This window comes from Carassius carassius, chromosome 12 (assembly GCF_963082965.1).
Source record: "Carassius carassius chromosome 12, fCarCar2.1, whole genome shotgun sequence".
NCBI lineage: Eukaryota > Metazoa > Chordata > Actinopteri > Cypriniformes > Cyprinidae > Carassius > Carassius carassius.
The window spans coordinates 3,495,745-3,517,037 of NC_081766.1; the positions used below are offsets into that span (position 1 = coordinate 3,495,745).

At 35.9% G+C, this 21,293-nt stretch overlaps 1 protein-coding gene across 1 annotated transcript; it reads right to left on the reverse strand.

Moving 5' to 3' along the window:
• Nucleotides 1-1,628: 1,628 nt before the first annotated feature.
• LOC132154130 (leucine-rich repeat-containing protein 24-like) lies at nt 1,629-18,146 on the reverse strand. Its single transcript, XM_059562749.1, has 5 exons — nt 17,797-18,146; nt 8,700-8,872; nt 6,169-6,447; nt 4,332-4,500; nt 1,629-3,525 (listed from the first exon to the last, which is right to left on the reverse strand). Exons 2-5 carry the CDS (start codon nt 8,859-8,861, stop codon nt 2,360-2,362), a joined length of 1,776 nt encoding a protein of 591 aa, XP_059418732.1. The 5' UTR covers nt 8,862-8,872; nt 17,797-18,146; the 3' UTR covers nt 1,629-2,359.
• Nucleotides 18,147-21,293: the final 3,147 nt, after the last annotated feature.

A 21,293-nucleotide genomic window follows, 5' to 3' on the forward strand; every position in this document is an offset into this window, starting at 1 on the left:
GCGTCATAGGCTGTCGTCATAGGCTTCCCCCATAGTGACCGCAAGGGGATGCAGTTTGATGTTCCCTCGAAAGGGAACTATACAGAGTAATAACTAAAAACGAATATTAAGTAAAAACAAATAATCAAAAACTTATTGACAAAATCAACAAAAATGATTAAAACTTGAACTAAAATTAAAACTAAAATATTATTATTAACTAAAAATTATTATTAATATTATTAACTCAGTTGTTAAAACTAATAATATATCAGTGATACTAAAATAACGCTGCATGTTTATAGTGAATCTAAAGCAGCTTTTGAATCATGTTGACAATCACACTTCCACTCTTTTCCTTTGAAAAACACTAACAAATCTCAAATAAAGGCATCATTTATTTGGATAAAATAGGTTGTAATTTGATAGACATTTGACAGAAATACATAAACTGTTGTATTGTTGAGCTGAAGCGTAACATCTTGAGATGTTCCCACAAGCTGAAATGAATGCTTTTATACAGTTTACCCTGATGTGATCACTTCAGAGGAAAAAAGCCAAGAGGAAAAATTACTCACACTCTCAAAAACAATATTGTTATATGAAAGAAACTGGCATATCTATTAACTTACAAAAGCTAGCTGTGAATGAGGAGTCCTGTTTGTTTGTTCACAGTGTTATTCCAACAGAGGTCAAGAGTAGGAGAGCAAACAAGCCTCAGACTGGAAATAGATGCGACTACTTCATTTGTATCAAGTCTGTAGTTAACAAACCTTCTATCTGCTTTTGGTTCTTGTTTATACAGCAGGTTTCATTTTCTTCTGCTGCCTGCTGACCACACAGAAATACACACAGAAATGCACCAGAAAGAAAGGATACTTGAAATATGTAGACAGCATTTGCAAGAAGGACATTAAGCTATTCACACTGTCTGACACATAACACTGGACACAAGGACATCCCGACAAATGCTGTTTGCTGCTGTCCCTGTCCAAGAGGTCAAACTCTCAGATTGACCTCAGACTGGATCACTTCATTTCACTGTACAAGACAAAAAATATCTATTTTTGGTAGTTTCGTGTAGCCTCTTCTTTTAAAAGAAGGTAACAGCTCTTGTTTCATAAGAATTTGCTTTCAGCAAAAACCAGCACTGTTGTAATGAAGGAATAGTTCATGCAAAAATGAAAATCCCGTCATTTATTCACCTTGATGTTGTTCAAGGCTGCAACATAAATTATCATAATCTGTCATAGTGAGTGATGAATACTGGGTTGTTAAAAAAAATGTTTTCATGTTTTTTTAAAGAATGTCACCATGGCTGCAGTCATTTTATAAACAATCCAGTAAAAACATACTATTTTGAAACATTATTATTTAAAATAACTGTTTTCTATTTGAATATATTTTTTATATGTAATTTATTTCTGTGATGCAAAACATTGCAAAGCTATTTTCAGTATAATTACTCCATTCTTTAGTGTCACATGATCCTTTATCATTCTAATATGCTGATTTGGTGTTCAAGAAATAATTCTTACTATTATCAATGTTGAAAACAGCTGTGCTGCTTAAAAAAAAATCATATTTTTGTACAATTTGTGATTCTATAAAACAAAACAATCATGCAAACAATGCTATTCCCAAACTATTCCCTAAAATCTGCTGTGTGCAATCCCAGAGATGATTATATGTAATCATTCGTAATAATTTCCCAAAAAGAATAAACACTGATTTAATTTAATTTTTTATATTTCTCTCCTCATTTGGGCTTCACAATATACACACTTAAAAAATAAAGGTTCCCAAAGGTGTTTTTGTAGGAATGCAATTGAAGAAACACTTTTGGTTCCCCAAAGAACTTTCAGTTAACAGTTCTTAAATTTGTTTATTTTTTCTTTGTGTGAAGAAAATTTGAATAATCTAAAGAAACTTTTTCCACTATAAAGAAACTTTATGTGGAATGATTGTTAAAGGGTCTTAATGGAACCATATGCAACAAATGTACCTTTTTTAAAGAGTAAATCTTTCCATCGTACAAAATGGTGAATAAAGGTTCTTTATATTATCAGAATCTTCTTCACACCAAGAAAAAACATATTTATTTCATAAAACTGTTCACTGACAGGCTCTTTTGGGGAATCAAAAATAGTTTTTCTTTTGTAGCAATACTGACTCAACCACTGGCATGACTTTGGGTACCAATCGGACAACATTTTTGCCAATCCATTTGGTGGCACCAAAACTACACACTGCAGCTTTTTAAGTCTGTTATTCCTTCAATGCTTTTCACCAAAAATACATTTGTGCTCTGAGAACAAAAGGAAATCCAGCAGGATAACATCCAATGGCAAGAACCTCTAAGTCTATTCAGGGATCCAGTTTAGCAGTGGATCTCATAAGCGATCTGCGTGTCAAACAGCAAGCTTTGGTTCATGAACAACCCTTCGGGATCAAGCGGAGGTCCTTCGCCTCCTTCTGCAGGAGGCCTGCTGGGTCCGATCCCAGGTGCCCGTCCTGGGGACAGCATGCACTCACTGGCTTTTAGCATCGACCCCTGCTGGTTGCAGGACTGTGGAGAAGGCAGCACAGGTCTGGCGCGGTTTAACACATACATCTCATGGCCACGTTCGTCCCGGTACTCTTCAAGTTGAGCGAACGTGGTGGGACCGTCTGAGTAGTCATTGACATAGAGGATGCTTTCCTCTTTGCTGGCACCATATCCATCCTCCTCTTTCTGCCGTTGGCGGTGGCGACTGTAAATCATGCAGAGAAGCAACAATGCCGTCAACGCCAAAAGAGAAATTCCCACAGCGATGGCAGTCTGGGTCGCGGTTCCCAGGGCATTGAAGTCCATGCTTTCATGTTCATAAAGCGGCTCCTGACTCACGTCCACCGAGGAAGGATGATAGTAAGATGAGGAATGCAGCCGAGGCCAGATTTCCGAGCGGGACGACGACAAAGACACGTTTACTGACAGGTGAAAAGTCACCCAAGCCACTCCACCGGGATTCCAGGCCTCGCATTCGTAGCGTCCAGCATGAGCCACCGTGATGTTACTGAGAAACAGCATTCCACTACCTGTATCAGGATCGAAGCTTTCCTGGTCGCCCCCATCGTCGGTTCCTCCTCGGACCGGGCCACGACTCGCCGGCCCTCCTTTTCCACCAGGCCTGGCCGTTACCAACCTCCCACCGGTCTTGGTGTCTCCATCCATCCCGACCTCTTGCACCAGACCTCTTGGAGACAGCTGGGCTTTTCCGTGGGACGCTTTCCTCCAGGTGACTTGTGGCTGCGGGTATCCGGATGCCTGGCAGGACACGCGTAAACTCTCCCCCAAACGAACTGTCAGGTGGCTAGGCTCCAGTTGCACTACAGGTGGGATGCAAACAAGGCTGTTTGCAGGAACCTCGACCAGACTGAGATGGGAGAGACGCGGAGGTTCGGTGCACAGCATCCGGCGCTCTGCTGAGCTTAATAGCCTCTGACCCTCTTCATTTATCCAGCCGCGCAGCCAGTGTAGAGCGCAATCGCAGCGCCAGGGGTTATCTGAAAGAGCAAATTCAATATAAGCATTATTAAATATTTATCCAAAATATTGTTGAGTAAAAATATTTTAACAAATGTTTAGATGGTCTGGCATCTAAATATCACTATGGTACGTTTGCAGGACACGCAACTCATTCAACACCACAGGACTGAATTAGAGTGAAGGATAGGATCATGAATATTAATTAATTTACTTAACTGGGTAGAGCTACCAATGGAAACATTACTTAATTAATATTCATTAGACAATCTCACCTTTGAAAATCTAAGCAGTTTTCATAACTTAAAGGGACAGTTCATGCAAATATGGAAATGCAGTCATCATTTACTCAAAACAATCATGTACAATATTAGACTTTACTGACAGAATATCTTTTTGTTCTGCAGAAGAAAGAAAGTCATACAGGTTTGGAACAAATTGAGAGAAAAATCTCTTTAAGTTAAAAGTCTCTAGTTGCTGTACATAGGAGAAACAAATTAGATTTTATAGATATTACACCTACACTAGCATTTAAAGTTTGGCAAAAATGTTTCTGAAAGAAGTCTCTTATAGTTGGTTGAATTATTTATAAAAAAACAAAACAGCAATAATCTGAAATTTTATTACAATTTTAAATAAGCATTTTTTATTTGAATGTATTTCAAAATGTAATTTATTTATTCATTTTTAGCATTATTATTCCAGTCTTCAGTGTCACATGATCAGAAATCATTCTAATATTTTCTATCAGCTTAATGTGTCCTTGCTGAATAAAAGTAAAAAAATTTTTTTTTTTTTTTTTTGGCATTGTGAACCTTTTTCTTACCTGTGACCCTCAGCACTTGCAGGCTGACGAGGGGTTTGAGTGAAGCAGGGCTCAGGGTCCTCAGGTTGTTCCTGCTCAGGTCCAGAAGAGCCATAGAGGACAGACCCACCAGAGCTTGATCTCCCAACACCTCCACTGAATTCTCCTGCAGATGCAGCTCCTGCAACCGCTGCAATCAACAAGTGTGAATGTGGCTATCATAAAAACACACTTTGTAAAGCAATCTAGCATAATGCAGACTCATCTATTTTCAGTTCTGTGTCTCCATCAAATTAGCATATTGCTGAAAAAAAAACTATTAATTTAGCACTTTTATAAGTTTTTGTATTGCTTTTCTTTCATTTCCATTTCTCTTTTACTCTCATGAAATGTGCACTTTTTGGCGAAACATTATGTAAAGGTTTTGCAAGTATATAGAACATTCTAAAAATAATTGAAACAGCAATATTATGGTTTTAGTCTTTTGAAAAATGTTCTCATAATGTTAGCATCTACATGGTCCTTCTTTAGGGGTACTTGGAAACTGCAACAAATATAATTTTTGCATTCACATTTGCCCCACTGGCAAAATAAAAAATCCTTGATGACTTTGGATTGCACTGGTCAGAAAAATGTAATCCCTCATCTGTTGTGTTAGAAACACTCATGCAGTGTTGTAAATGTTAATAAAAAAACATATATATATTTATATTTATATATAGTACAGACCAAAAGTTTGGACACACCTTCTCATTCAAAGAGTTTTCTTTATTTTCATGACTATGAAAATTGTAGAGTCACAATGAAGGCATCAAGGGCTATTTGACCAAGAAAGAGAGTGATGGGGTGCTGCGCCAGATGACCTGGCCTCCACAGTCACCGGACCTGAACCCAATCCAGATGGTTTAGGGGTGAGCTGGACCGCAGACAGAAGGCAAAAGGGCCAACAAGTGCTAAGCATCTCTCGGGGAACTCCTTCAAGACTGTTGGAAGACCATTTCAGGTGACTACCTCTTGAAGCTCATCAAGAGAATGCCAAGAGTGAGCAAAGCAGTAATCAAAGCAAAAGGTGGCTACTTTGAAGAACTTACAATATGACATATTTTCAGTTGTTTCACACTTTTTTGTTATGAATATAATTCCACATGTGTTAATTCATAGTTTTGATGCCTTCAGTGTGAATCTACAATTTTCATAGTCATGAAAATAAAGAAAACTCTTTGAATGAGAAGGTGTGTCCAAACTTTTGGTCTGTACTGTATATGTATATATATATTATGATTTACGATGTTAATAACTGAAAAGGTCCATTAAATTAAGTTCTTAAAATCTTGTGATATATTGCATTCAGTCCGAATAAAATGTCAACCTATGTATTTGCAAACCCCGGGCAACCAATAGTGAGAGTCTGGGGCAATTTAAGGAAAAAAGGTTATTGTTTTCATTGTTTTGACTAATTTATTTTAATAAATGATATTATTAAAAGACAAGCATTACCATGGTATTGCAAGCTAAAATATGAAGACTTGCCAAAATATGCAGAAACAGACATAATGGTGAAACAAGGGTAAATATTGGTGGAAGTTTGTGTAAGGTGGCAGATTTGGATGAAATGTTTGGTTTCAGTTGATGCAACGAACTTAGGGAGTTTTATTTCGACAGGTAAGCTAAGCTAAACTTAAAGTTAAAAGTATTCCTAATAACTAGGCCTAGAGGTGCTCCGATTGATCAGCTTCTTAATCGCTTTGGGAAGTCTGATCTTAAGCTGCCATCAATGCTTCTATAACCTATTTGGGAATGTAAAAAAATGTGGAAATGTATATTTTGAAAGTCAGAATGGTGCAGACAGTCCTTCTACCTGCAGTCCCCGGAAGGTGTAGTCCTCCAATCTGGTGATCTGGTTTCCTGCGAGGTAGAGGATGCGCAGGTGGTCCAGGCCGCGAAACACATCAGTTGTGATCAGGTGGATGCGGTTTCCGTTAAGCGCGAGCTCCAGAAGCAGGCCCAGGTTTCTGAAGGCCCCGGCCTCCAGCGTGGAGATGCTGTTATTCTGCAGGTAGAGGTAGTGCAGCTGGCCGAGATCAGATAGATCCTGCTGACGGATCTGTCCAATAGCATTGTCCTGTAGAAAGATGGTCTGGACAGAGAGTGCACGGGCAAAACATTAGTACACTAACAAAAGAGAGAGTGACTGATGTGGCTAACTTTATAAACCACCATAAAAGAATTTGAAGCAGAGAGGAGTAGAGATAATCAGTTTGACCAGTATTTCTTACCAATATTCAGCTTTAAAATAGCTAGTTACTATAGTTGAACGATTCTGGGCCGACTTTTCTCGAGCCTTTAACACGCAAACAAGTCAATTAGCAGCATCAGAAAGGCATTAATGGGCTTTCACAAGAGCAAAAAAGGCCTGTCTTCCATTTAACTATATTAATAAAGCAGCATATAACACTGATTAATTTTCTAATTGATTTCTATCAAGCTATTGACTGTGATCACGGGTCGAGCCGAAGCAAATTTCTTGTGAAGCATAGGTTACACAGGTCAATAGAGCAATTTATGTGAGCCAGCTCATGAATATTCACGAGCTGCAGTAATGTTAATGATGTGACTGGAGCAGATAGAGACATGCATACAGGGTCCACAGGGTGATGCTGGCCATGAGTCACTGATGTAGTGAATGATTCCCAGCACTATCTGGAATCATGATCTAGTGTTTTAATCTCAGGTTTGCTGTATTATGGGTCATGGTGTAGATAGAAATAAAAGGAGACCGTATTTTATCATTTAGGGTGACCGGATGACCATGATAAAAAATTGCAACGGGTTGGAAAGTAGTACATATATCCCTCTCTTATATATGGGAGAAAGTGAAAGTGATGTGACATTCAGCCAAGTATGGTGACCCATACTCAGAATTCATGCTCTGCATTTAACCCATCCGAAGTGCACACACACAGCAGTGAACACACACACACTGTACACAAACACCCAGAGCAGTGGGCAGCCATTTATGCTGCGGCGCCCAGGGAGCAGTTGGGGGTTCAGTGCCTTGCTCAAGGGCACCTCAGTCGTGTTATTGCCGGCCCGAGATTCGAACCCACAATCCTAGGGTTAGGATTTAAACTCTATAACCACTAGGCCTTTTTTTTTTTCAAAAGTTTGTAAAGAACTGATTGTATATAAAGAAACACTGTTTAATCATCATGCACAATATGAACAAAAGGAATGGCAACTTTATGATAACCTGATAAATCAATCTGTTGAAGTTTGAAGTTTTCTCACATAAAAGCAAAATTATTTTTAAACATTTTAACATTATGACTGATCATGCTACTCAAAAAAATAATGCTAAAACAATAAATAAATAAATAAATAAATGTATCTAAACGATAACAAAATCTTTACTTTGTAGGCCAAATGTATTGTTTTGAACATTAATAACACCCATAAGAACCACAAACAAAGTTATTTTTTGATTTTATTGTTTAATAAAAAGTTTGTTTATAAATACTTCTTTAAATTAAATTTATTAGAAAAAAATCACTGTAAGAAAAGGGACTATTAAGCCGTTACTATGAAATGGGAAGTATTTTTCTTATTCTCTGACACTGAAGATTTTTTTCATATTGTTTTTAGAAACATTCATAATAACTAAACACATTATTAATTAGTCATTTCAATTAAAATATTTCAAAATTATAAAAAAAATAATAATTTACTGTAAATGTCATAGAAAAGTTGGAACTATTACATTAAACTATTAATGTTTTATGACACTGGAAGTATATTTGGCATTCTACGATACTGGAGTGTTTTTCCATATTGTTTTTAACATTTATAACAACTATAAATACCAGGGGAAAAAACACACAAAAATGTATTCTTATTATTTTAATGTTTATTAAAAATATAATTATTTATATTGTTAATTGCTTTTTAAAATAATATAATTTTTTTATTGTTTTATGCATGTGCATTGCAAAATATAATAAATGGTTAGGTTTTAAAATTATGCCTTTCACTCTTAAAATTAAAGTTTTCAAAAGAGGTTTTCACAACGATGCCATAGAAGAACCATTTCTTACTTCTACAGAAACATTCAGTGAAAGTTTTCATTTGAGTTTCAAATTTTTGTTAGTATGAAGAACATTTTAATAATCTAAAGAACTTTTTTCCCCCAAAATAAAACTTTTGTGGAATTAAAAGATTCCATAAATGTTGAAGATTCTACATGGAACCAAATATGCTAATACAGAACATTATAGATTCTATATGGTTTTTTTTCTATGAATTTTGTGACATGTCAAGGGACATGTTTGTCCCCAATACAGTATTTTGAAAATGACCCACCTACAAACATCCACATGAATTTGTGTGACTGACCTGTGTCCCATGTGTGATGCCCTGAGGGATCTCTTTGAGCCCAATGGATCCACATTCGACAGTCAAACTATAGCAGCGGCACCCAGAAGGACAACCAATAGAAGACGCGCACATCTGGGCCAACATGAGCACCAGCACCGCAGAGAGCTGAGGAGGATTCATCTCAGAAAGAACTGCGAAAACAGGAAAGAGGGAATTATAGAAAAGAGGCAGCAGAATTAGGGCAAAGAGAGGAAAGAGACAAGAAAGAGAGAAACGGATTGCAGTTAAACAAGCAGAACAATTGTCCAAAAGAGAAAGAGAGAGAGACCAAAAAGACAGCTAGTTGTTAAAGAGCACATGCACGTGTGAGCTAATCGTATCTGTAATGCATGAGAATCATGCTCAAGTGGATCGGAAAATTGAATGCTGCCGAGCAGAGAGGGAAGTAAGCGTAGAATCAACATATAAGGAGAGAAAATAATGTCTGAAAGACGGATAGCACTAGCTCCTGCCTGCTGGTCCCTACTGAACTGTCTCTTAGGAAGAATCTGTGGTGAGCTTCGGTTAATTAAACATTAGGCTTGAGGTGCACATGATCGCTGCCTCCAGCCTGTGTCTTCTGTGTTGAGAGAATATGAAATACAACACCAAACACTGGCCGGCGCGCTCTACACGCTTCTCCAGGGAGAGCAGATCAAACCCTCGGCCTGCTCCACTTGCCTCATCCAGCACAAATCCCCAGCTTTTCATTAAGACATGGATTATTAGAGTTATGAACAAAGACTTGTATTTTGGCCCCCTGGTCCCAGATTTACAGCATACTGGAGAAGATGTACTTCAGGGCTGGACTGTATAACTGTATGTACTACTAGAAATGTTAGAAAATCTACCTTGGTATATATATTAATACATATTCTGTATATTATATAACCCCCTAATGTTCATATATTATATTTTCTGTTAGTTTTTGTTCATAATAAAATTACATTACATATTTAAACCTGGATATTTAATAGTCTTTACACACGTTTATTTCTCTTAAGCTAATTAAGGCTGTGTTTATTTGATCAAAATACAGTAAAACTGTAAAATTGTGAAATATTATTACAATTTAAAACAGTATTTTTCTTTTGAATTTATTTTGAAATGTAATTTATTCCTGTGATTCAAAGCTGAATTTTCAGCATCATTCCTCCAGTCTTCAGTCACATGATCCTTTAGAAATCATTTTAATATGCTGATTTACTCAAGAAACACTTCTTATTATTATCAATGTTGAAAATAAGTGTGCAGATTAATATTTTTTTTGAAAACATTGATACTTTTTCCGAAATTCTTTGAAGAATATTCTTTGAAGAATATTTTTTGATGAATAATTATATGATGAATACTTTGAAGTAAAAATTTAAAAACATCAGATATACTGTATAAGCAGAGGTATTTGTCAGATTTTTTTTATCATTTTACTAAACTAATAATTTTGTATTATTATTATTTTTATTAATTTTAAACGTTTATATAATATATGTGTTGTATAAAAACATTTTAAATAAATAAATAAATCAATCAAATACATAATATTACATAATAAACTGCTTACAGTGACATCTGATATCAAATATGCTCTGATTCACTGTGATTTTGTTGTTGTGTCACATTTTCAGTGTGGCAGTCAAATTACTTGTTGCTGGAAACGTGAAATGTGTTTCAAACCTGAGTTTTATTTAAATTAAAATTAAATTAATGCATTTAACAGACACTTTTATCCAAAGCAACTTACAGTGCATTCAGGTTAACATTTATTACCTAACATGTGTTCCCTAGGAATTGAACCCACAACCTTTTGCAACGCTAACACAATGCTCTACCACTGAGCCATAGGAGAACAAGGAAAAGCCAGTCAGGAAAAAATTTTACCTCTCTGTACCTGCCAGCAAAAGCATCCTTTGTGCTTTTCCGAAACTACAACTACAACTCTTTCTTTCTTTAGCTGCTGTGTTCTATATAAAATTCAGAGTGAGAGCCAGAGCCTCATTCAAACCCTGAGAAGTCTCACAGAATGGATCAATACGGAGTGGTTCTAGGTCATCTGTATCAGTGCTTAGAGACTCACAGACGCCTCTGATACAGGGCAGTGACTGAAAAAGATTTAGAGGTCCAAAGATCAAAAGCAACATGAGGTGATTTGGAAATGCAGCTTTAAGATATGAGCTCTGAAACGAATGCATCTAGAGCGCCTAAACAATGTTCCAACTTTAAATATGAAACGACATCTCATTTTTAAAAAAAAGACATAATATTGCACGAAGAAAGAAAGATTGTCTCCGTGGGGACAGATAACAATGAATTGTTTCATTTGGCTTCAATGTTGATGTGATACATTTAGGCTGTTCTTTGCTTAAATGTGTCACTGAGTGATGAACCATGAGCAAATGTGAATATTTTATGCCTGTTGCTTAATTTAGAGAGTATTTGAGAGGACAGCGAGCTCGATTAATGCAACATGACCCACATAAGCCTTTTTATCTGCTCACAGCATGAAGGAGAAAGACACGATAAACATCAGTAGAGAAATGACAGTCTATTCAAGTCCACTGTCCTGCAATCAAACACTTTTCTCCTGTCGCTGGAGAAACAGAATGGAAATCACAATGGATATTCATTCTGAATGAGTTTAGCTTTCAGCGTCTTTCTTTTGCTACGTGTGTCGCCTCACAAACATCTGCAAGCTAAAGGAAGCAGCTGTGAAGTGTTGAAAAGGCGATCTTATGTGAGATACGGCACTCTCTTACATGTGCTTCTGGGTTCTGAAGTGATTTTGCCAGATGAGATCCTTTAAAAGCACAGGGAACATCTAGAGAGTTTAATATTTAGAAGCTCCACATTGTTTTACTGTGAGACCTTGTGTTTGGAGGTCTTTCCCTCCAAGAACAGCAGAGTGTGTTGAGAATGGAAAATAGAGGAATGACAGATGGATTTTGAAGTTTCAACATATTTCATATCTCAGACAGATGGATAGATAGACAGACAGACAGACATGAAACAGGATTTTAAATGAGAGAAAAATGGAGCCAGAGACTGCATTAAAATCTAAAATAAATTGAATCAAGAAAAATGGGAATTATATACCATAGGTGGTTGGAGCATGGAAAAATAAATAATTTGAGGTTGGGCCGTTAGGATATGCCATGTGGGGAAAAAAGGACTTTTCTCCATTGATACAGTTAATTTGACTAATTTTATAAATGCATGCAACATATAATCTTACATTTAGTAGAAGATAAAAATAAGAAGAAGAAGAAAATAATAAAGTAATATAAACATAATAGAAAATAATATGTATGGATGAATTAATTAATTAATGGGTAAGTAATTTGGCAATTATTATAAGTATTATTTTTATTATTTGTAAGCAATGTAAGGATTTAAAAATAAAATAAAACAATATGAAATCAAATAAAACAAGATAATAAAATGTATGAATGAATGAATAAATAAATTATTGACTTAAATGAAAAACATAAAATACAATTAAAAAAAGTTTGTTATTATTATTATTATTATTATTTTGCAAGTAACATAAATCTTGCCTTTAGAGGGGGATTTAGAAAATAAAATGTATGAATGAATAAATAATAAATAAATAAATGCTTAAACAAAAATTAAGAAAAACTTTACACAACAAAATAATAATTTAATAATAATGAATGAATTAATTAATTAAACCTAAAATAAAATAAAAAAGTCTCATTTAAAAATACTTCTGTCATTTCTTGCTCTCATGTCATTGCAAACTTTATTTCTTATGTGGAATGCAAAAAATAAAGAGAAATGTTATCTTTCAAGGTTCATAAAAGACAAAAAGCACCACAAAAGTTTCCTAAAAGTAGTCCAGATGACTTGTGTGCAATATTTCAAGTCTTCCAAAGCCACTTGATTCATGATGCTTTGAGAAGCCGACTAGAACTTATATAATTATTCATTGATCCATCCCTCCAGCGAACTGTTAAACACAGTTGTTGGATGAGCTGGATGATTTCCCTGATTTTAGGCTCGCTTAAAAAATCATTTCGAGTGAAAAAGAGTTTCTGCGATTCACACTGTTTTGCAACAAATTAAAATTTCTCAAACAACTTCAAACAAGAAAAGCAAAAGAGTGTCATTCTTCACCAGACAGCTTCTGTAGGGCTTTTCTAGATGATATACAGCAAGAATGTCAGGTTGCTTTAGAGATATTTTCTCCCGTCATGAGCTGGTTATAATTCAGTATGCTCTGGATGAGCTATAAGGCCTGTATAGATCTGACAAGCTAAAACACTCTGGTTTATAGTTTGTAGTGATGCTGAATGGAGTAATGTCTGATTCTGTGAGCAGGCAGTGCTTTGTTTGCTCTTGTCTGAGAGCACCTTGGAGGGTTTAATATCTACAGTGCTGTATGTAAGCGTGTAATGAGTGATTCGTGAAAAGGCACTTCATTCAGGATAGCGTTTAGACAGACGACTGTCCTTTATGCTAGGAAAGCTGTACTTTAAATGTCTGAAAAGGAAAATGTGAGCTCAGTGAAGGACAATTAAATGCAAACTGTAGATCTGTTAGTTGTCTCTCCTCCCTTTTCATAGTAAATATAAGAATTAATCCCAAAAACATGGTCAAATCATATTTCACCACAAAATCAAAAGAAAATAAATGTTAATAAAATCGCATTATACAACAATATGAAAAGGAGAAAAAAAGATAAATAAAATTAAGAATAAAAAAATTAATCCTATTTCATTTTAAGACCAATAAAACGTGTTTTGCATTGTGATATTATTTTAATGAATATTGCTATATTGTTGTTATCAATAAAGATAATTATTATTATAATGGTAGTAATAAATATGAATAATAATAAGAAATACTACTACAATTTTTTTAAAGGAATATCACAATTTTTCATTCAGTTTTAATTTAACAAAATAAAATAAAATAAAATAATTTGAATACATTTTAAAATATTATGATTGATAATCTTAATAATTTATAATTGTTATTATTATCATTATATTTAAATATGTATAATATTAAATATGTTCACTGACATTTTATTACTCATTATTGTAATCCAGTATTTTTCTGTATAGTTTTCAAATACATAAATATTATCATGGTGCATCAATACTATTTTATATACACTATTGTTTATTTATATTGTTTGATTTATATTTCAAACAAATGCTGTTATTTCAAACTTTTTATTAAAAACAAAGAAGCAGCTCAACCGTTTTCAGCATTGACAATATTTTAATTTTTTGAATACATAATTTCAATATTTTAATTCTCATGACTGTAATACAGTATTTTTGTCATACAAAACAAATTGCAGTAACACAGATTAAAAAAAATTCTAAACATTTCTTTCTTTCTTTCTTTCTTTCTTTCTTTGCATTGCATTGCATTGCAATTATAAAAATAATACAAAACTTATTTGCATTAGAGTGACGAGAACAGGGAGAAAAAATGTCAACAATGTTTTTTTATGTTTTTTTTGCAGCAAATAAGCATATTAGAATGACTTCTGAAAGATCATGTGACACTGAAGACTGATGAGTCATGATGCTGAAAAATCAGCTTTGCATCACAGCAATTAATTTTAACATATAATAGATTTTCTTTTACATTGTAATGATGTTTTACAACATTAGCATTATTATTTTAATTTTTTTTAAGTATTATTATATTATTATTTCACAGTAAAAAAAAAAATCTTAATAATGTTCTAATTAAAAAATAATGCCGTAATTCAAACAAATGTAATGTTCCCAAAGTACCCAGAATGTATAACTTCTTCAGAAAGACATTTGTTAAACACACTACATTTTATCCCCATGAACACACGTTTTCTGTCACATTTACAGTCTCAATAATAAAATCTGACATCTCCTCTAGATCTGAATGTGTCATTATTTAAATAATAAATGAACTCCATACGCTTGCATTTGTCACCTTCATATAACATCATATTCAAACGTAAGGTGTTCCAAGGAGTGCTTTCTTTAATGGGCCAAGCTAACAGTTTCAAGTCTTGGGACTGACCTATATCATCAATACAAACCACACCTTCATTTAGCTGACACCTTTATCCAAAGCAACTTACAATTGCTATATATATATCAGAGGTCACACGCCTCTGGAGCAACTAGGGGTTAAGTGTCTTGCTCAGTGACACGTTGGTGTCTCACGGTGGATTCGAACCCAGGTCTCTCACACCAAAGGCATGTGTCTTATCCACTGCGCCAACACCACACCTATTGAGTCACCTGACTCAAGCATTCATCAGCATCACCCTGCACTTGCACATCTCTAAACGAGTGAAACTCAGAGTCTAAATAAGAACACATGAAGTAATCAGATTCAGCATTTCAGAAACAGATAAAAAAAAGAGAAAGTGTGAGTGAGAGAGCAAACAGACAGTGATGCCCTCCGGCCGTGCCTCCCATGTTGTCATGGAAACAATAGCACAGGGCTTGGATTCTGAAGGCAAGGCCTGCAGGCAATATTACGAGCGAGAGCAGTGTTCAGCACTCAGGAACAAGACAGAGACAAAGAAACAAAGGACGAGCGAGATTAATAGAGGGGGAAAAGTGAACAAGGAGAAAGAAAGAAAGAAATACATTCATTAAATGCTTGGAATGGGCCAACTTTCATGTGCCTTGAGTCAAATATGCCTTAAACATCAGTAATATTAGTGCTCATATTTAGGGTTAGAAAGGCCCCTATTATGTAGACCACATGATGCGGAAAATGCAAGAGAAATGCAAGAGAGTGTGTGTGTGTCTGTGTGTGTTGAGACACAAAAGGATGTAAACTGTTATGCTATGCTATGTCACCTGAGTCTTGTTTCTCTGTGATTGTGTGTTTTGGTAATCATAGCAGACGTGGGCAGTAATCAGAGATGCAAACACACTTCCAACCCATAGTCTTTTATCATTTCTCATCAGAAGTGAACTCACAGAGTCCCAGCGAGCCGCCAAACCCTCACCTACTGTCTCTGAATCAATTCAAGGCCTGTGCATTTCTGTAGCGTTTGCTGGCACGTCACCAATTTACCCAGAGGCTCTGAATTTTGGATGGTCCAAATGAATAGACATATCTGCTTGTTATTTAATCGCAGTAGCGTGTTCAGATGCGGTTTGCTCTGATTGATTTTTCTGGTCTCTAAGCACAGATCAATATATGTGTGTGTGTGTGTGTGTGTGTGTGTGTGTGTGTGTGTGTGTGTGTGTGTGTGTGTGTGTTTGAGAGCAACACTGTCCACTGATTTTAAAAAGTTTTATATATATATGCATTGCATTGCAATCATAAAAATAAGACTTATTTGTATTACAGTAATGAGAATAGGGAGAGAAAAAAATGGACAACTTAATGTCAAAATAATCTCGTAATACTGTAATGATCCTAAAATTTTATTTAAAAAATAAGATAAAATACTCCAAAATCAGAAGCAAAAATAAAGCCTATTTATCTGACATTGTGTCATTATTTTTATGAGTATTAAATTGGTAGTAATTATTAAATTAATTATTAAATTAAGCACATTTCCTCTGAAATTCTCATTACCCTAATGTACCCAGACATTGTTCTTTGTTATTCTCATTCTGTATAATGATTCTCATTACTATAATACGGTATTTTTTATTTATTTTTATTTTTTTGCATTACAGTTACAAAAAAAAATGATGGCATTAAAGTTATAAAAAAAATTAGGCTTATTTGTTCTACAGTAATGAGAACATTAATAAAGATTAAATGAATTAGATTCTCATTACTGCTCTATTTTTTTGTGTAAGAGAAAGCAAACTGCAGTTTTTTTAATCAGCACTAAATTAAAAACAAAATAATTGCATAATGTATTATTATTATTATTATATTTTTTCCCCATTTTTTATTACATTTATTTGTCATTACAGTAACAAGAACTGGCACAGACCTAATTAATTGCCAAGAAAATAATGTAGTAATGCTTTAATAGATCTAAAATAAGCTTCATTTATTGCTAAATATATCAACACACACTATATTTCCACACTTACATTCCAAGGATCCACACGTGTGCAGTGCCTCACTAGCTGATTGTATCGATTGCTGCTCTGTTATTCACTGCACGCTCATGCGCGTGTGACACTGGGTGCTTCAATATTGGACTTTCAGCTTTCAGTCAGTCCAGTCAGACAAGCCTGAAAAGAGCCCAGCGTCATCACCTGTAGCTCAATTTCCGGCTCTGAGCTCAATGCCATTAATAGCTGTCTGAAGAACCTGAAGGAAACTGCATCTCATAATCCAATATGCCTTTTAAACAATATTACCTACAATCCACAGCATATTTTCAAAACACCTGCTCAAAATAAATTCAGTATTAAATTGCAGTACACAGAAGTAGCTCATACTAATACTGATCCAGAGCATATATATATATATATATATATATATATATATATATATATATATATATATATATATATATAACAAGTAGTTACTTAAGTAGTAAATAAAACAAATAGTTTATACACCAATTTTTAATTTATATAATTAAATGTAATTTTAAACACACACACACATGCTAGTGAGTTAGCACTAAGCCCTTAACAATGCTGGGTAGGAAGGAACATCAAAACACACAATAAGAAAGATTTTAATGCTTAGTTTGTGGAATATGTTGCTCTTTGTTTTCTTTTATCTTTTCCAAATTAGTACAAAATTATTCTTACATATGACATCAAATAAACAAGCGTTAGATATGAAGAAATCATATTACACATCAAACAAATGCTTTCCTTGTCTCCTTCTCCGCGTGGATGGATGTTCACTGCACTGAATGGCCTTAATTATGCTGATTTTACAGTACTGCACAACATAGTATAATGTTCAATATGAGAGACATATTAAAAGTGATTAATCAAAACAATAGACGCACAAGTGCATTTACTTCAGTTTGTTGCAGGTAGAAATACACACTGTTGTGAAAGCATGAGGAGAAACAGAAGTGCACGTGTCGTGAATTCAATTAGACAAAAGTGTTTTAAAAGTGTCAGGATGCATGAGTACCTATAGGGATAATACAAATAGAGGATCTTACCTCCAGTCCGTGGACTCGGAGCGGTGCTGTGTGCGGTGCTGAAGAACTGCGCTCGTGGTCTTTATACAGACTGAATTCAGATGCACATGAATGAAATATCAATCCAAGTCTGGACGGCGAACAAAGCGGCATTTGAGCTGCGATCCGAAAGGCCACCGCTCCGTCCTGCCATCCTCACAGCAGCGATGCTGGAATATACCTCTGTCACATCTCATCCCGCACAAAAATACCAAATCAATATCAGCCGAGCCTGAAGCTCTTACTGATACGAGTCTAACGAACCAAAAACACGTTTAGTACCCCTGTAAAATAGGATAAGAAGCTTTCTCAGTTCCCTGCTTCATATGAGCTCAGCTGAATCTCTCTCTCTCTCTCTCTCTCTCTCTCTCTCTCTCTCTCTCTCTCTCTCTCTGTCTCTCTATTGTTTGCTGATTCGTAAGGTAAGACTCGCATTATCACTGAATCGTTCGTTCAGCGTGTTTCCTTTCAAGTCAGGTTAGAGGCCTTGTACGGCGTAAACATGTAAATGTAATTAAAATATAAAAAATAATAAAATACTGTTCTTGATTATAACTGCCGAATAGATAGATAGATAGATAGATAGATAGATAGATAGATAGATAGATAGATAGATAGATAGATAGATAGATAGATAGATAGATAGATAGATAGATAGATAGATAGATAGATTATTAATCTACAGTTCACTTGCTTTTTAATTTTTTTTTTCTAAAATGTTTATATTTGTGTTTCTGTTGTTCTTTCTATGTTTTCTTTTTTTCTGTAGCACTTGAAACCTTGTATTTTGTTCACTATGTCGTTACTCACTGACACCTTTTCGGTTATGATTTCGGCACCAAGGACAAAATACCACCTAAAAAACCACCAAAATACGCAGGCTTTTGTGACGTGACATTCAGCCAAGTATGGTGACCCATACTCAGAATTCGTGCTCTGCATTTAACCCATACGAAGTGCACACACCCGGAGCAGTGGGCAGCCATTTATGCTGCGGTACCCGGGGAGCAGTTGGGGGTTCGATGCCTTGCTCAAGGGCACCTAAGTCGTGGTATTGCCGGCCCGAGATTCGAACCCACAACCCTAGGGTTAGGAGTCAAACTCTCTAACCATTAGAGAGTTTCACCAGGTCGTTACTCACTGACACCTTTTCGGTCATGATTTCAGCACCAAGGACAGCGACAAACCACCAAAATACGCAGGCTTCTACACCAAAGGAAAAAATAAAAGCACATTATTACACTCAGTGCTTTAAGTGGGCCGGTACGCACTGGTACTCAGTACCGCCACTTCCAAATATAGCTCTTGAGCGTACCGCCACCTCTCCGTGCGCCCAGAACGTGCTTTTAGCATACCGGTACGCTCATCTGGACATTTGTTTATTAGAGGTTTTAATCCTTTGCCTGCGCTGCCGATTTTCCTAAGGGGCCGTCCACATATCGCGTCTTTTGCACGCTCAAGGTCGTTATTTCCAGTGTAGGTGTATGGAGCCAAAAGAGTCTCAATAAAGATAAATGCACACACTACATTCACATATGCACACACAGGATTCATACATGCACACACATGATTCATAAATAAAAACACAGGATACACAAAAGCGCACAAAATTTACAAATGCACACACAAAATTTAAAAAGGACAGAAGATTCACAAATGCATACAAAATTCAGAAATGCACACAAAATTCAGAAATACACACACAATTCAGAAATGCAAACAACATTTACAAATGCACTCAAGATTCACAAATGCACAGGACAAGATTCAGAAATGTATTTCTGATGCACACACACATATATCTTGATTTACAAACTGCTTGCAGTCTGTGAACTTCACTGCATTTGTGTGTGAATTTTGAGACTCCCCTGACTTGGCTCGACACACAAATGCCTTTTTTTAAACAGGGAATGATCTGCAACCAATCAGATATCTCCCTTCTTTTAGCCAATCACAAGAACGCACTCCACAGAGGGGGATTGTTTACTTATAAGCCAATCACATGAACGCGTTCACACAGCGCGATATGCCTGTGGTGCGGCATATTATAGCCTACTTATTTATGAAATTGTATGAAAATACAGATGTTTAGATTACAATTCAGGTTTATTTTTTACAAAATATAAATGTAAAAATGTCTCAAAACATATAGCCCAGTGACTGCAGAAAAAAAAGTTAACCATGGAATCATAAATTTGCAATAGGCAATTATTTGATTTTATTGAAATATTTTAATGAAAGTAAAAAATTTTTTTTCAAAAATTCAAAAACCTTTTTGAATATTTAAATATATCTAAATATTCTTTTGGATGCAATATAGAAGTCACTTTAATTATAATATTCGGTCCCTACATGAAGAGAGAGTCAGTGGTCCGCTGCGAGAGGAAAGTGACTCTCCGACTGCGAAAAGTGGGTCTCCGGCTGTGTGAGGAAAGTGAGTCGTTCGCTGAGGAAAGTGAGTTGCTATCTGCGTGAGGAAAGTGAGTCGTTCGCTGCATGACTCGTGAGGAAAGTGAATCGTTCGCTGCGTGAGGAAAGTGAGTCGTTCGCTGCGAGAGGAAAGTGACTCTCTGGCTGCGGAAAGTGAGTCTCCTGCTGCGCAAAGTGGGTGTCTGGCTGCGCAAAGTGGGTCGCCGGCTGCGTGAGGTAAGTGAGTCGTTCGCTGAGGAAAGTGAGTCGTTCGCTGCGTGAGGAAAGTGAATCGTTCGCTGAGGAAAGTGAGTCGTTCGCTGCGTGAGGAAAGTGAGTTGTTCGCTGAGGAAAGTGAGTCGTTCGCTGATTGGCTTATAAGTAAACAATCCCCCATGTGGGGTGCATTCTTGTGATTGGCTAAAACAAGGGAGATATCTGATTGGTTGCAGATCATTCCCTGTTTAAAAAAAGGCATTTGTGTGTCGAGCCAAGTCAGGGGAGTCTCAAAATTCACACACAAATTGTAAATCAAGATATATGCGTGTGTGCATCAGAAATACATTTCTGAAACTTGTCCTGTGCATTTGTGAATCTTGAGCGCATTTGTAAATGTTGTTTGCATTTCTGAATTGTGTGTATTTCTGAATTTTGTGTGCATTTCTGAATTTTGTATGCATTTGTGAATCTTCTGTGCTTTTTAAATTTTGTGTGTGCATTTGTGAATTTTGTGCGCATTTGTGTATCCTGTGTTTGTCATGTGACAAGAAATAACAAATCAGCTTCATCCTTTCCCGTAACAATGCTGAAAGCTCAGCCAAGATGAAGGAACAGCTGATCATAGCTGTATATGGATTGCCATTTTGAAATAAATTTAGTAGCAGAGTTACTGCAAGCGATTTTTAGAGCTGCAAATCCATTTATCCTTTGCTGAAATTTCCGCTTCTTCATGGAGAGAGCAGGTCATGGTTGCTTAGCAACAGCAGATGCCTCAGGAGCGCAAGTGACCCCGACACGTTTTTAGACGCGACATGTGAACGGCCCCTAATTCGTCCCACCGAGAGCAGAGA

Bases quoted from the DNA above. Each gene is read 5' to 3' on its own strand.
- LOC132154130 (XM_059562749.1), bottom strand. From the start codon at position 8,861: ATGAATCCTCCTCAGCTCTCTGCGGTGCTGGTGCTCATGTTGGCCCAG. The intron at 6,448-8,699 runs GTCAGTCACACA...CTCTCTGTCCAG, and splicing joins GCATCACACATGGGACACAG to ACCATCTTTCTACAGGACAA. The intron at 4,501-6,168 runs GTAGAAGGACTG...TGTTGATTGCAG, and splicing joins ACACCTTCCGGGGACTGCAG to CGGTTGCAGGAGCTGCATCT.